General features: G+C 39.7%; 1 protein-coding gene across 2 annotated transcripts in view; it reads left to right on the top strand.

Moving 5' to 3' along the window:
• The window catches only part of AIG1 (androgen induced 1), a 132993-nt gene that overhangs the window by 24549 nt on the left and 94329 nt on the right, over positions 1-14115 (top strand). For both annotated transcript variants that reach the window (XM_063390236.1, XM_063390235.1), the window contains exon 2: positions 12410-12565. In XM_063390236.1, the coding sequence (XP_063246306.1) occupies positions 12533-12565 (33 nt within the window). In that variant the 5' untranslated portion in view covers positions 12410-12532. The remainder of the gene's footprint in view (positions 1-12409; positions 12566-14115) is intronic.

Below are 14115 nucleotides of genomic sequence, written 5' to 3'. Positions count from 1 at the left end.
AAATGGCTGATCTTGACAGCAGACTTTGGATATGGCCGAAGTTCACACATCCTTCTTCCCTTCAGTGGAGTGGAAGAACAAAGTAAACTGATTGAGTTAACTGGAACTTGAAAAACATCTCCAGCATGTGCTTTCCTTGAGGTATCAGTAATGCATGAAGAGATGTGATATTGTTGAGCTCTGCAGTGAGACTTGTAAAATATATTGGTTTTTGCACCAAGAAAACAATTACTTCAGTGGCAAAATGGTAGACAGAGCATTCCATGAAGAATTGTACTTAGAATAGTGGCCGTCTAGGTTGCATGTTGTGTGGAGAAGGATGGAACAGAAAGAACTAGTCCTTGTTTCTGATTCCTTTTCCGGCTCCAGATAAAGTATTTTAGCAGATAGTTTTCATGGTGAAATACAAGCAAAGGGCTGGAACCTCAGTATAAAGACATCTGTGGGCTCTGTCCTACACTACACAACTTACCAGGAAAGGTGGGCATAATATTCTTTGACATTATCAGTAATATGTATCTTCTTGAAGACAGGAATTACTCTTTAAGCTCAATTCAAGTTGAAATGGGTGTAGAAGATGCATCTGTTAGCAAGTAATATACTGTGATACTGCATAAAATTGATACCAAGAATTTGTCTTTCTTCTACCATGTGTTACAGTCCCAAAAGTTAAATGCTGCACTCCTAAAGCCCTTCTTCTTGGGCTTCAAGCTGTGAGTATTCATATCTCACACACGAAATTGAGGTTACTTAAATTTTGCATGTATGTGCCTTGCAGGAAAGGTTGGGATTCCAAACATATTTCTTTACCCTACTATATCCAGTTCATTTTTGCTTTAATTTCATCTCACTTTACAGTCTGTTTCTTGGAAGTCAGTGTTGTGCGAGAGCTGTGGTTTTCACTTTAGCCAGGTATCTAAATCCCTGTGCAGTGTTCCACCTGAACCTCCTGGTGGATACAGGCATAATCCAAACCCAGCTTTCCTGAGTGCAAACAGAACAGCCCCTTGTGGTGCTCAAAGTCCAGGTGCTCAGCTCTGCATTGAGTAGTTGGCCTTGGTTTCATGGCATGGGGTGAAAGTGTCCAATGCCCTGGTCAGGCTGTGTCATGTAAAATGTGTAACACCCCTCTGAGCCAGGATTCTTGCCTGATTCAAAGCTAGAGGTTGAACGTGACCCAGTCTCACTGTTAGTCAGAACTGCATGTCTCAAGATGGGCATGCTGATAGGGGCTGCTCAGCAGCTCTGCTCGAGGACTCTGGGGTTTCTTGTTGAGTGCTTACAGGTGGTTTTGTTCTCTTGCAGGGGTGTCTGGGCCTGGTGCTGCAGTGGGCTACTGCCAGATTATAAACAAATGGGCATGGCCTAGAAACCTCCAACGTTTGTAAACCTTATCTGGATTACCAGCTTGTTTTGTGTTGTGAAGAAAGGGGCAGAATACTGGAAAGTATTTATTTACTAAGTGTTTCGGGGAAAGAGTATGCATTCTGCAAGTTGGAATTAGAGGTACCTTACCTAAAACCAGACAGTGACATCAGGTACATTTACTTGGACCAATGTTCTTATACTCTAGGATAATGTTTTAAATCTGTGTGGCATTTCATTGTGGCCTGTTTATGTGGTGGTAGACTCATTTTCTTAAGAGATTCATGTTACACACACATTGGTTTACGTGTTATCTAACAATTTTGTGTTGCTGCTGTCGCTGTTGTGACAGTAAAGCCAGTTTCTGACCAGGTGATGATAGGAGTCTCCATCACAAGTGTCCTTGTAGCAGCATTTTCATCTCATTTGGATCAGAACCCCCCAACTTCTAGTTTGCTCCAGCTGAGCTGCAGTCCCTTGTCAACACTCTAGTGTAGGACTAATGAGTTTCTAGTTAAAATCATCTCATCTGTGTGCAGAAAGTTGTCCGGTTCAATGATATACAGATCTCAATAGATAAATAGTGTCCATGAGTTCACCATTTACTTCATATGGGCAAAGCAGGACACGCCTGGGTTGTTCCCTGGGCTGCTGGGAACTCCCTGCCTCCCCAGTCCCTGACATGCAGTTGATTATCTTGTTAGCATGGACTGGGACTGCCTGTGGAGTTCTTTTATCGATTCCTCAGACCTCTGGTGGAGCTGGGACTGCCCTGGGCGGTTCCAGTAGCTATCAATCAATGATCTCATCTGTACAGAAACTGGCTGGGGAGTTCCCGGGACTGCCCAGGGAGTTCCTATGGGTGACTCAGCATGCTCAGCATGAGCAGGGCACAGCCCTTGTCTCCAGCTGCCTTACCATGACAGCTGCTGTGTTAATTCGGAGTGCACGTGCAGGTACCCACCTGGTGCATGGAGGCAGGAGTGTTGGGAGGACCAAGAGGTTTTGCAGAGGCCAGTTGATGCTAGGACACTTCCTGGTGTGTCCTGCTTGGATGACTAGTAGGCTGTGTTCTTTGGTAGGCAGAGATGCCTTTTTTTTTTTCCATGCCGGGCTGCCATGTTTACAACCTACTACAAAGTGCTTTTCCTGCCATGGAAAATCAAAATCGCCATACTCACTGTCACCAGAACTACACTTCAGCAAAGGTCTCTTTACTGGAATAATTTGCTACTTTCTTGCCTGCTGTAACAGGTGTTGTTTGAGCCTTCTGTTTCTTTGAGAAGAAAGGGCAGCCTATTATTGAACTTGTAGTGCTTACTGATTAAAAAATATGTTCATTGCTGATGGAGAGTATCTAAATCTCATGGGTTTGGAACCTGGTGTGATATCAGGTAGTTATCATAAAGTGACTTCCCCTAATGTGTAAGGGGTTGTAACTTTAAGCTTCCATATAGTTAATCTCCTTTTTCTTTTGCAAATGAAAAGCGAGTTAGCCAGAAGTACAGGAAACAGATATGTCTGAAAGGTTAGTTTGGAAACTCAAGACCGTTAACGTTGGTTAGAATAAGAAAGAGAGAGAGGTTTGAGCTATGTCTATGTTCATGGGCGTATGAGGCAAGACAGGGTTCCATGCTGTTTTCTTTTTCAGACCACTCTCCCAAGGACAACTTTCAGGAAGCAGGTGAGGTGGTTGTGCTTCTTCTACTTAGTGACCTGTCCTGTGGGGATGCTGAGAAGCCAAGTGTACACCAAATTGAAATTGCAGCACATCAAACTTACTCATACGGAGCAAAACAAGGGGGAAATTTCAAGACACATATTCACTACTACTATTGTTCAAAATCAATATTTGCTGCATCAAATATGATGTAAGAAAAATAAAGGTGGGAGTTGTATAATGGACAAGAAGATCTCCAAAGGTATTAGAGACCTTGGTAACTCTAGTTTGTTGGCAGAAATAGATCAGCTGGTCAGAATTATAGTATCTAACTATTAAAGACACAGTACACTAAAGAAGGTCTTTGAAAACTCTAATCACTGTGAGCTGCATAAGAGGAGAAATTTGGATTTATTCTAACTGTAGTATGGTTGCATTTGGAGGGAATTAAATGTGTGTGCATTGGAAATGGCTGTTTCTATAAGAGTGAGTGTAGGTGGGTGAAAAATAACCTTGACACAATGCCTTGAGAACTGCCTAGGGGTCAGGACACCTGAGTTCATCCCTGGGGTCCCTGGCTGCCCTGCTGCCTTGGCCAGCTCATTTCCCAGTGCCTTGCTTTCACCAGCAACAATCAGAAAACAAATCCTTCATTTCCTCTGAGACTGATTGATGAGAAAGACAATGAAAGCAGGGAAGTGTTGTCATCTGTGGTTGGAATGCTACACACCTAGTAAACACTTAACCCTCACTTGTATTTTTAATTTAAATGCAGTTAGTTTATATCAGGGGTTTTCCCATGGTTTCTTTAGAGATGTGAGATAATGAGATTTTTTTTTCTTCTCCCGAAATGCAACTTTTTAGAACAGTGTCTTGCTTGAAGTGTTGTGTAAAGAACAGTCTTGTTTATGAGGACGCCATAACATGTTAGATCACCTTTCACTGAACCACATGCCTTATAATTAATGTACCAAATTATGTCCTGTCTTTTTTTTCAAGTGGAGCTTGAATAACAGCATCCTTTGCTGTGGTCTAAATTGCAGAAAATCTTATCTTAGGTAAATTCATAAATAAAGTTATTACTATCTGTCCTAAATTATACTTAGACTGCTGCAGCAGTGCACAAAGAAAGAAAAGTTTAAGGAAAAGCTGAAGATGAGCCTGATCAGAGATTTGAGCTGTTTTTCACAATATGGGTTTGCAACTGACTTATTGTTGGATGAATGACAAAGTGGGATAAAGCCCTCAGCGTCTCCTTCGGTTACCTTCCCTGGAGAGAAGGAGAATTGCCCAACTTAGATGCCTATCACGTAAAAGCCTGTCTTTCTGGACTGCTGTGTGGAGTCATTCATTACTATTTTCACAGTGCTCAAGAAACAGACCTTTAAAACCTTTTATTTCCTAAGCCATAGTAGGGCAGCACTGAGGTTGCTGTGTCTCAGAAGATTGTAGTGACTTTCTCATTTGCATTTCTAGCTCTGTTCCCATGTTGCTGAGATACATTTGTAATGGCCTTATCTAAATTTAGCAATTTAGAAGGCAGATACTAACTTAATTCATTAAAAAGGGAAGAAATTAAAAGCAAAATCAGTTACTCTTTGAACAGTAAAAACTGCTTCACTGTAGTGGTATTCAAACTGTATTTCTAAACATGAAAAAGTTGGTACAATGCAGAAGTTTCTGCGGTTTTAAGAAAACCATTTTTTAAAATAAAGTTTTGCATGTAATGAAATGTAGTTTATTTTTTGGAGTAATTAACTTACAAACTGCTATGGGCCTTCCAGCCATGGGAAACCCTATCCTAAAGCTCATTTTAGCACAGACAGCTGTCGGACAAGTCTTACCTTCTTAGCTAGCTATCCCAAACATTGTCTAGGGAGGTGCTTTTCCTGCCTTGACTACAAGGGCACTGCTGCAGAGAGTGTACCAATCATGCTGAAATGTGTAAAATTATCATTTAAGCCAAAATAATGACATAACCTTCTGAGCAGTGTATAATCCTAATAAGATTAATCTTTACCAAAGAAAAGCATAAAATACATAACCTAATAAAATCATAATCTATTCTGAATAAACTGTATTATACATGTTCGCTGAATGGATTACATAAATTTAATGAAATTACACTGTCTTATAAGCAGGATACAATAAGTAGTAATGGTAGCTTTTCTATACACAATACAAGAGAGCAAGGAAGAAGATGGGGATTATTAGAAAATTAGTTTAGTAAAAACAATTAAAAATCTAAAGATAAAAATATAATAATAATTTCTAAAGTACTACAACAATGAACTTTGTGCTTCTTTGATGTATTAGCCAAGATCAAAGTAAGATATATGAACATCTAAGAGGAAGACTGACATGGTGTTGGGAGAGGAATGACACAGCTGATATAATTGCAAAAGATTTGAGAAAATGCAGTACTTTCTCAGTAGTGGTTCAAATTTTTATTCCTATTTCTTCAGTACATTGTATGTTTGTCCATTCCATCTCTTCATTCGATACGTGGCAGTGGATTCCAGGCTGTTAGCACTTCTGAGCCAGATGGCATACACTCTGTCATGCTGAGATCATGTTCGAAATGTCATCTATGCAACTCAGCTGAGACAGAGTAGCACTTTAAAATGAATTCCTCAGTTGTCAACTGTGGATTCTTTTTCCACGGGTATCGCACCCATGTAAAAAGAATAAAGATGTTTTTGTTGCTGTCAAAGAATAAAGAATTTCCAAATATTTTTGATAGTGTACCAAATTTCAATTTAGTTTGCTGTGGTAAGTAATATTTGTCCTTACAGAAGTACTTATTATGAAAACTGCTTTTAAAACTATGTTAGCACAAATACTTTATCTCTCCAAGACCTGTGCTGCATATTTTTGGAAACCTTTACAAGACAGTTAAGAATCATGCCAAGACAGAACAGTCTGAGACTTAACCTTTCCAATAAGAGTACCAGAGTAAGGGATTTTCCTGAGTTAAGTGATGATGAAAAGAGAAAGGAAGAGCCTATTGAGTTGGTTTTTTTGTCTGTCCAGTTCAAAACACATCGCGTATTCTAACAGGCATAATTTCAAAAAGTATCTCTTGTTATGGAAACACAAGATCTTGTTATCTTACACAACTTGGTCCCCATTCCATACCTTCATGATAGGTGCTTAAGCACTATGAATTGAACAGTGTAGTACCTATAAAATCTAGACCCAAGAGTCAATTTTTTCTTTTATGCATATTAATTTCATAATAGATTTTATTACTTTGTGTATCTATAAAATCTCAGTGGTTTAAAACTCCATCCTTGGTTATATTTGGACAATGCTGGTGGGCTTCAAAATAAAGAGACCACAGGAGATTATGTAGAATGTAAAGGATTATATTTAAAGGAGTCCCTGAACTAGCATCATATGGTAAGGGATTAGGCATGTTTTATGAGCTGATTCATATCATATGACTAAACCATGAAAATAAAGTTAAATTTCCTACTAAGGACTGGTCTTCTTGTGCAACATGCTGGGTAGAAGAGCCACCCCCCCACTGAAGGCTGCAAAGGGAGACATGAGTCATTAGCATGGATGAGGACAGTGCTGGACACTTCTAAGACTCTCCCTTTATCCAGTTACTGAGATTCTAATGACTCTTCTGATAGAAGTATGTCATGTTTTACTAGTGTAGTTTTTTGTTCTAATTTGTGTAAGTAAAAGAGAAAGGCGGGATAGAAGAAATACTTATTTCAAGATTCCTAACCAGTAAACAACTCAAAGTAAAATAGATGCCAGTTGCATTTCCTTTGGCTTACTCTGTTTTCGTTGCCTTGTCTGTTACTTCTCTACACAATATATTTGTTTTCTGCAACGACTGGATTTTGATGGGCCAGGGGCTCATCCTTGTCTGTGTTGAAGTGGCCTATGATGTTGAAACCTGCTTAAGAAACAAAGCAACCTAAAACAACCACAGCACTTGAAGCTGGTGTGGAAGAAGCTGTGATATGAGCTTTGCCTGTTTGCCTCAGCTTACTGACAATGGATCTTCTGGGGTGATGCTTCTTCTTTGTTTCTGACCTTTGAAATATGAGTGTTTTCCCCTATTCCTTGCACAGAAATGATGCTGAGTAGCACCCAGTGCTTTTTCATCGTTCTTTCACCTTAATTGTAGGTTTAGTGGTTAGATGTATTACACTGTATTTTAGTATTTAAAAGGCTCTTGGTTCTTGCATTTTTTTCTTTATGCCTCTTTCATTTGTCTGTAGACGCAAAGATCTGCCTTTTTCATATCTGAAGTCTGTAGCTTCTCTGATACAAAGATTTAGCACTTGATTATGTGCTGTCCAGCTTCTGCTTGCTATCATAACTAACAAAGATCCAGCGAGGAGAGGAGAAGCAACAAGAATAAAGCAGTGTGCCTGTGAGTAATGGTGGAATGGCAGTGGGAAAGAAGAATCAGGAGTTGCGTGCAATCAAGAACATATTTATTACGCAGCTCCAACCCATTACATAATTGGAAGCATTTTCTATTGAAAATACTTTGTTGTTCTCTATCTAACCCAGACTTCCTCTGTATGTTGCAAGTACAGGTAACTGAGCTGTTGTTACAGGATGCAGGCTGTCCACAGGTGCCTGCAAACAGCCCAATACATAACACCACTTGAAACAGTCACCTTAACTGCTGAAACACAGTTCATTTGTTGTGGCAAGGAATGATGTCTAGAGGCTGTGGAAATTAAAGCTAAGGTGACAGTGACCAGCAATAGATGTTCCAAGGTTATAAATAATTTTCCGTTGTTTGAAGAGGAAAATCAGACCACATTCTTTATATGACAGATCGTAAAATCTGAAATACAAGAGAAATTTACAACTTTCAGCAACTTGATTTTGCATGCTGGTAGAGCTGAACTTCCATCTTCTTGTGGAAATACAATATGTGTCTTAAGCCTGAGTGGTTTGATGGGTCAGGTCACGTCTGCCCCCCCACCTGCAAGCCGGTGGCTTGTCCCCAGGGAGGTGTCTGATGTCCGAGGCTGGGACTGGCCCCTTGCCGCTGACTCCTCTGCTCCTGGCTGGGGATGGGCTGGGCCCTGACTACCCCTCCTGCCACTCCCTACCCTCAGTGAGGCCTCCGTGACACCCTTCTGTGAATTACTCATCCTATCCTGTGCATTATGTTTGGTTACTTAGTGCTTTTTTTGTTATTTCTGGTGGATTTTGTGAGTGTTATTCCCATGTTTTATTCTGGCAGTGCTGCCTATTTGCCAGCCAAGACTGATGCCTTATTTCATAGAGGGCCACATGGAACTAAGTGGTGTTAATCTCAAAAATGATAACTTGAGGATAGTGATTTTTCATAATCACAGGTAGGCAGAGGAAAAGGTACCCTTGAACAGTATTATTGCTTGCAGAGACTTTTCCAGTTCTCCTGCCCTGAGTTCTAAGGAGTGCTTCTGATTATGAGAGTGAACTTAAAAGAGAATGAAATTTTAGATGCAGTGAATTTAAGGGGGAATTCTCTGCCTTGGTAAGACTGATAATAGAATTTTCATAATCTCAAGAGATCTTGCCTATACCATGGAACTTCATGGCATGGGGGAGAAGGGAGTCTCCATGTTCTGGAAATGGATTTACGAGGAAATAGTTTTCTGTTTGACTGCTAAGAAGTCAAATTAGGGGGAGTATGAGGAGGTCATTAGCGGCGGTCCTGAAATGGTCACCTTGTGAAAAAATCTGTCCTACTGAAGCAAGTCTTTCTTTTCTTGTAGCAGACAGACACATACAATTAGTTTATTCTATTCTAGTAATTCAACACATCTCACTGTTTGAGAACATGTCTGTGCTGCTTGGTTTCATCTCATGTTTATAGCTGTTTTTTTCCTGCAGCAACTTAACACGTGTTTTCTCTGCTCAGAGTTTTGTTTGCTGGCATCCTTTAGGTGGCCACTGTTGTTACTTCTCATTACATTATCACAGTTTAAAGGTACTATAATATCAACTCTAGTGGCCGTGGCACCTTTAGGCTTCTAGGAGAAAAAGGATCAGCCTAAAGGTGCCACGGCCACTAGAGTTGATACTATAGTACCTGTAAACCTAGTTTTTTAATTCCTAGTATTTTATACCTGTTCAGTTATTTTCTTGGGATTGCATACTCTGCTTATAAGTTTCTGATTCTATCTATACTATCTATATATATTATTACATGGTATAGGGAAGCTGTGTCTGTTTTCTGTCAAATTTATCATTTTCTAAATCACTGTTTTCCTTCAAGCTGTAGTTAGAGGCAAAACTGGAAAGTATTTCCTCTGAAATGCTGTTCTTGCTTACACTTCCAAGGGGAAAAGTCAGCTGTTTAACAGCTTGAGGATGTTTCTTGTATAGATTCACCACCTGCAAATTTTCAAAATAAGATCTCTCTTTTGAAAATGTCATCTAAATCTGAGGTAATACCAGGGCACCTTGGAGAACACTGTTTAGAGGGAGTTTCTATTTCCTTGTTGTGATTTTTTCACATCTGTTAGACAGCAGTCCATGCTGAGGAGCATGGACTTCAAAAATTTGTTTCATACCAAAAACCACCAGTAGCTGGATGCTGTGCTTTTCCTATGCCAGACCCACAAAAGATGTAAATTATTACTGATTTCTGTTTAGTTAATGTTGCTGAGACTCATGCAGCTCTGGAGGTCCTAATTCTAATACTAAGTGTTGATAGGTCTCAGAAGAGTTTTCTTGTGCATTCTAGAAAGAAAAGGAAGTAAAATGAATGGAATGAATGTATGTACATTATTTGTATGAATAAGCTGTAACTGTTCCTCCCTGAACACTGTACAATTTTTTAATTGTCTCTGAATGTTCTCAATAAAGATGTAATTTTGTCTTTCCTACATGGATTTTATTTCTTAATGTTTTTGTAGAGTAGTCTGCTTCATACCTACCCTCTGAAATCTTTGGGTATTTCCCTTCAGGAATTTTCACTTACTCCCAATGATATCATTACATGTTCTCTTGAAGCTCTGTGTTTGTAACGGGATAATAGGGAGAGAAGTTGCTTGGTTTGTGATTGATTAGTGGATGTACAATCTCAATTCCCTTGGAAAGTGGGTGTGTGATTGTTTGAGTCTGTGTTTCTTTGGAGAGGGACCATTTCAGGGAATTGTAGTTAGAGCTGCAAACAATCCATTAGTCACTCTTCCAAGCCCTGCCAGCATAATACTGTTCCCTTCAGTACATTATTGAGTGTTTTGTCCAATATTGGTTTGAGTGACTCAAGCCATGAGGCTTCCACCACTTCCTCTGAGAAACTATTTCATGGTCTGACAGAGCTCACTGTTAGGAAATATTTCCTGGTACTCAGCCTAAACTTTTTAACACCCAGATTGATCTCATTACTGTTAGGTATACTTTATTCCCCGGCTCTGTCTTGTTTGGCATTCACACTCTTGAGTGAATAGTAGATGGTATTATATCTCCTCACAAGTCAAGCAAATGCATAATTAGTTCTTCTATTTCAGCTCTCCAAATAGACCATCTGTTTGGTGGAAAACAGGGCTGAGTATGGGAAGATTTTTTCCTACTAAGTGCTTGTTTCAAACAAATAATAAGAAAAAAGTGCATTAAGAGTTCTTAGTAGCTCCAAGAAGCCCCAGCTCACATTTAAAAGGCTTTTCAAAAATTGTGTAGAAGACAGTAACTTTTCTAAGCAGTCATTTGAAATAGTCATACCTTTTTCTAGTGCAATATACAGCTCTAGCACTTATAGTCTGTCACATCTCATGGCTTCAGGGAATGTTTTGTAATGTTGCTTCATCTATTTGTCAAGCAAATTCTATGTAGCTACAGCCTGGAAAGGAGAGAGCAATGGCAGCAGAATTGCAAGCAGATCCAGGGGCCATTTGAATGTTTGTCATTCACAGCTTTACAGCCAGAATTTACAAGTGTTTGGGTCATATAAGGATTGTTGAGGAAGGAAGTGTACTTTAATCCATCCAATCATTACACATCTCTGGATTTCTTCCTAGTAGCCAACATCTGTTTGGTATTTCTCTCCTTCCATCCTTCCTTCCTGCCTGCCTGTCTGCCTTATTATAGTGTAAATTCTGCAAAGATGTGTGCAGATAATAAATTGTATTTTGCAGCATCTGGGTATATGCTGGTTTTATTTCTTATGGATAGTCTTTTGCTTGGTCAGAGACTTTTAGTCAGTGGAAAACTCAGGTTTACAGTAAGACTTCTAAACAAGGATTCCATGCTTGGTTTGAAAAACATGCAGTATGAATTCTAAGTATATATATGTTTATGGTTTTTGGTGAATCACTGTGTAATTTGGGAACTAAGCCCATGTTTCGTTAATTTTTTACCTGAGATTACCTGATGTGTGTGGGTTTGTGACCCGGGCTTCCAGCTTGGGGAGTAAACAAGCTGCGTGCACTTCCTCTGAACTGTACTAGAAAGGATGTGCAGGTCCTCAGGCAAAAGCATTCCTGAGCTAACTTATTACAGTTTTACTGAGCTAATTAAGGGAGAAAATCTCAGTGATCCTATTAAGATCAAGTCAAGTTTGAACCAAATCAGTGGATTCAGGTGATTAATTTAATGTAACAGATAATCTTATATTGCACGCAAATATTTAAATGCAAAAAAGGAAAAGTTGGGTAAATTACCTTCTGCCATCAGGAAAAGACAGTGAATAACTCCTGCTGCTTTCTTGTTCCATCATTCACTACCTGACATGAAGTAGAGATAGATTTGCTGAAGGCTGGGCCATGTGCTGTGTCTGTCAGGAAGTCTCAGGCACTTTCTTCACCTTTGGGTGGAGTGTCTGGGGCAGGCAGAATCTCCGAGAGAGACCTCCTGTCACAAGGGAAGGAAACACTCTGTTTCTTTCCCTTCATCTCACTGGGAGCATTCCTCACTTTTCCACCTCAGAGGCAATTGGCTTGGGGATGAGGTGTATGAAGTGTCGCAGGAAGGGATGGCTGCAGTTCAGTCCCCAGCAGGTGGCACATACTTGAGTGAGGGTGGAAAGCCATCTCTGGAATGGTCCTTCCACTCACATTAATTCTCCCTGTAGGTGAGGAGCAAGGTGCATGCAGGGAAAAAGAAGGGGAAAAGAAAAAAAGAAGAAAAGAACTTGAAATACAAACTTTCTTTCCTTGAGACTCACCCACCTAGTTCTCCATGGACTTTGAAGCGCACATGGCTTTTATGTGGATAAACTCTACCCATATTTAAGGGGCTGATGCATTCCCACTCCCCATGTCAATTCTGTGGCAATATTCCTCATGCATGTCTATGTCTGACATGCCCTCTGCCAAAGGTCTGGTCCTCTCTGGTCAAGAGAAGAAGAAATGGGAGAAGGAACACGGAAAGATTAAAAGGTGTTCAAGAGTGTGTTTCCCTTCGTTGCAGGTTATCCAGGCTGTCTTCTTTGGGATTTGCGTCTTGACTGACCTGTCCAGTCTTCTCACTAGAGGAAATGACAGTCAAGAGCAGGAGAGACAGCTGAAAAAACTCATTTCCCTCCGTGACTGGATGATGGCTGTTCTTGCTTTCCCTGTGGGAGTGGTAAGTACAGTGTTAATCTGTGCAGGTCTTTGCAAATTGGGTGAACAGTGTTACTTACTGAATGTTTTCTTCCTGAAAGGTTTTCCCATCGCTATACAAAGACTACGCAGAAAGGGAAAAATGGTAGAGATGATTTTACTGCTCCCTTGTTTTTCACAGGTATAAGGGAACAGAATATACAGTGTGTTGCTGAAATAATTTTGCTTCATTATAAAAAAGTCATGTTACAATAAGCACTTGATTGTACAAGTAATTTTAAATATGCATTGTACCAGCAGCATCTTGAGATTCAATTTAGACTTTTTCTGCACCACGTGTCATCATCAGGAATAGTGAAAGTGCTGACTGTGGCATATTTTTACACCATAATGTCCTGAGGGAATTTGAGCTGTAAGACATTTTAACATGGGCAAGAAGAGATGTAGAAGTCCAAGTTATTCCTTGTTAATTCCACAGGGGATTCAGAGCTGGCAAAATAATTGAGATAGAAAAAAAGAGGTTTTGTTAGTAATGTTAAAAAGCACACAGAAGGTATATAAAAATATGGGGTTGACATGTCTTCTTTCAAAAGAAAAACATTCTTTGGATCAGGTCTTGCTCTGCTGGGACATTACACGTCACTTTCAATGGCAAGAGGGGCTCAATATCTTTACATAGCTAATAAAGCTGCTAAAAATCCAAAATTTTATGGGTTTTTACATGGAAGTGTCATCTGTGTCAGTCTACTTCTAAGCTTAGGTTGCAATGCAAAAATATGTGAACATTTCATTAAAGTTACTGCTTTTATTGTAATTCAGGATCAAGCTTTAATTCTCGTTTTCTCATTTCATTGTACAGTAGTTCAAAATAAATTCACAAGAAGCAGATTTTTTTCATGAACTATTAGAAAGCTGTGTAAGGTCTTTAAAGTTGTACTTTCACAACAGCTGATCACTTTCTGTCAGTTAACAGCAGCTAACATACCAATCTATCACTTATAATTTCATATATTCAGCGATGCTTCATCAGAATTTCATCTCACCATTTATCGGGAATTTCACAATACATGAAGAAATGCAGAATGCTTTTGCAAAGTTAAGAAGGGCAAAGCATATGTGAAACACTGCAGGTACTTCTTTAATAAAAACCCAGCTGGTAGCCTTCTCTTATTGTACTTGCTCACCTGCCTTTTGGGAGCTGCCACAATTCTTGTTGGGGTAGCTGAGTGCAGATTTCCAGCAATGGTAGAGGAGACTGGATCAGCTAATACAGCCACTAGAAAAATCTGTGCATAGACAAGTTTGCAAATATGCATCTTACGGGTCCAGAGATTTATGTCGCATTTGTATTTTTAAGGGAGATGGGGAGTTAGAAGTAGTTGTGATTGTGATTAGCAACAGATACTTTTTCTACTGTGTTGATAGTAGAAATGAAAAAGGAGAACAACTTTGCACTACTTTTTAAGTGCCTTCTTCACTCTAAAAGTTACTCCATCACATGCATCAAAGCACACCCTCCTTGGCTCTCTCATGCCCCTCAGGATTCAGGGATTCTCCCCTGCCCCTGTTTTA

The sequence above is a fragment of the Prinia subflava genome, chromosome 2, assembly GCF_021018805.1.
Source record: "Prinia subflava isolate CZ2003 ecotype Zambia chromosome 2, Cam_Psub_1.2, whole genome shotgun sequence".
Lineage (NCBI taxonomy): Eukaryota > Metazoa > Chordata > Aves > Passeriformes > Cisticolidae > Prinia > Prinia subflava.
The sequence above is the reverse complement of the archived record's forward strand: the minus strand, read 5'-3'. Positions and strand labels throughout refer to the sequence as shown.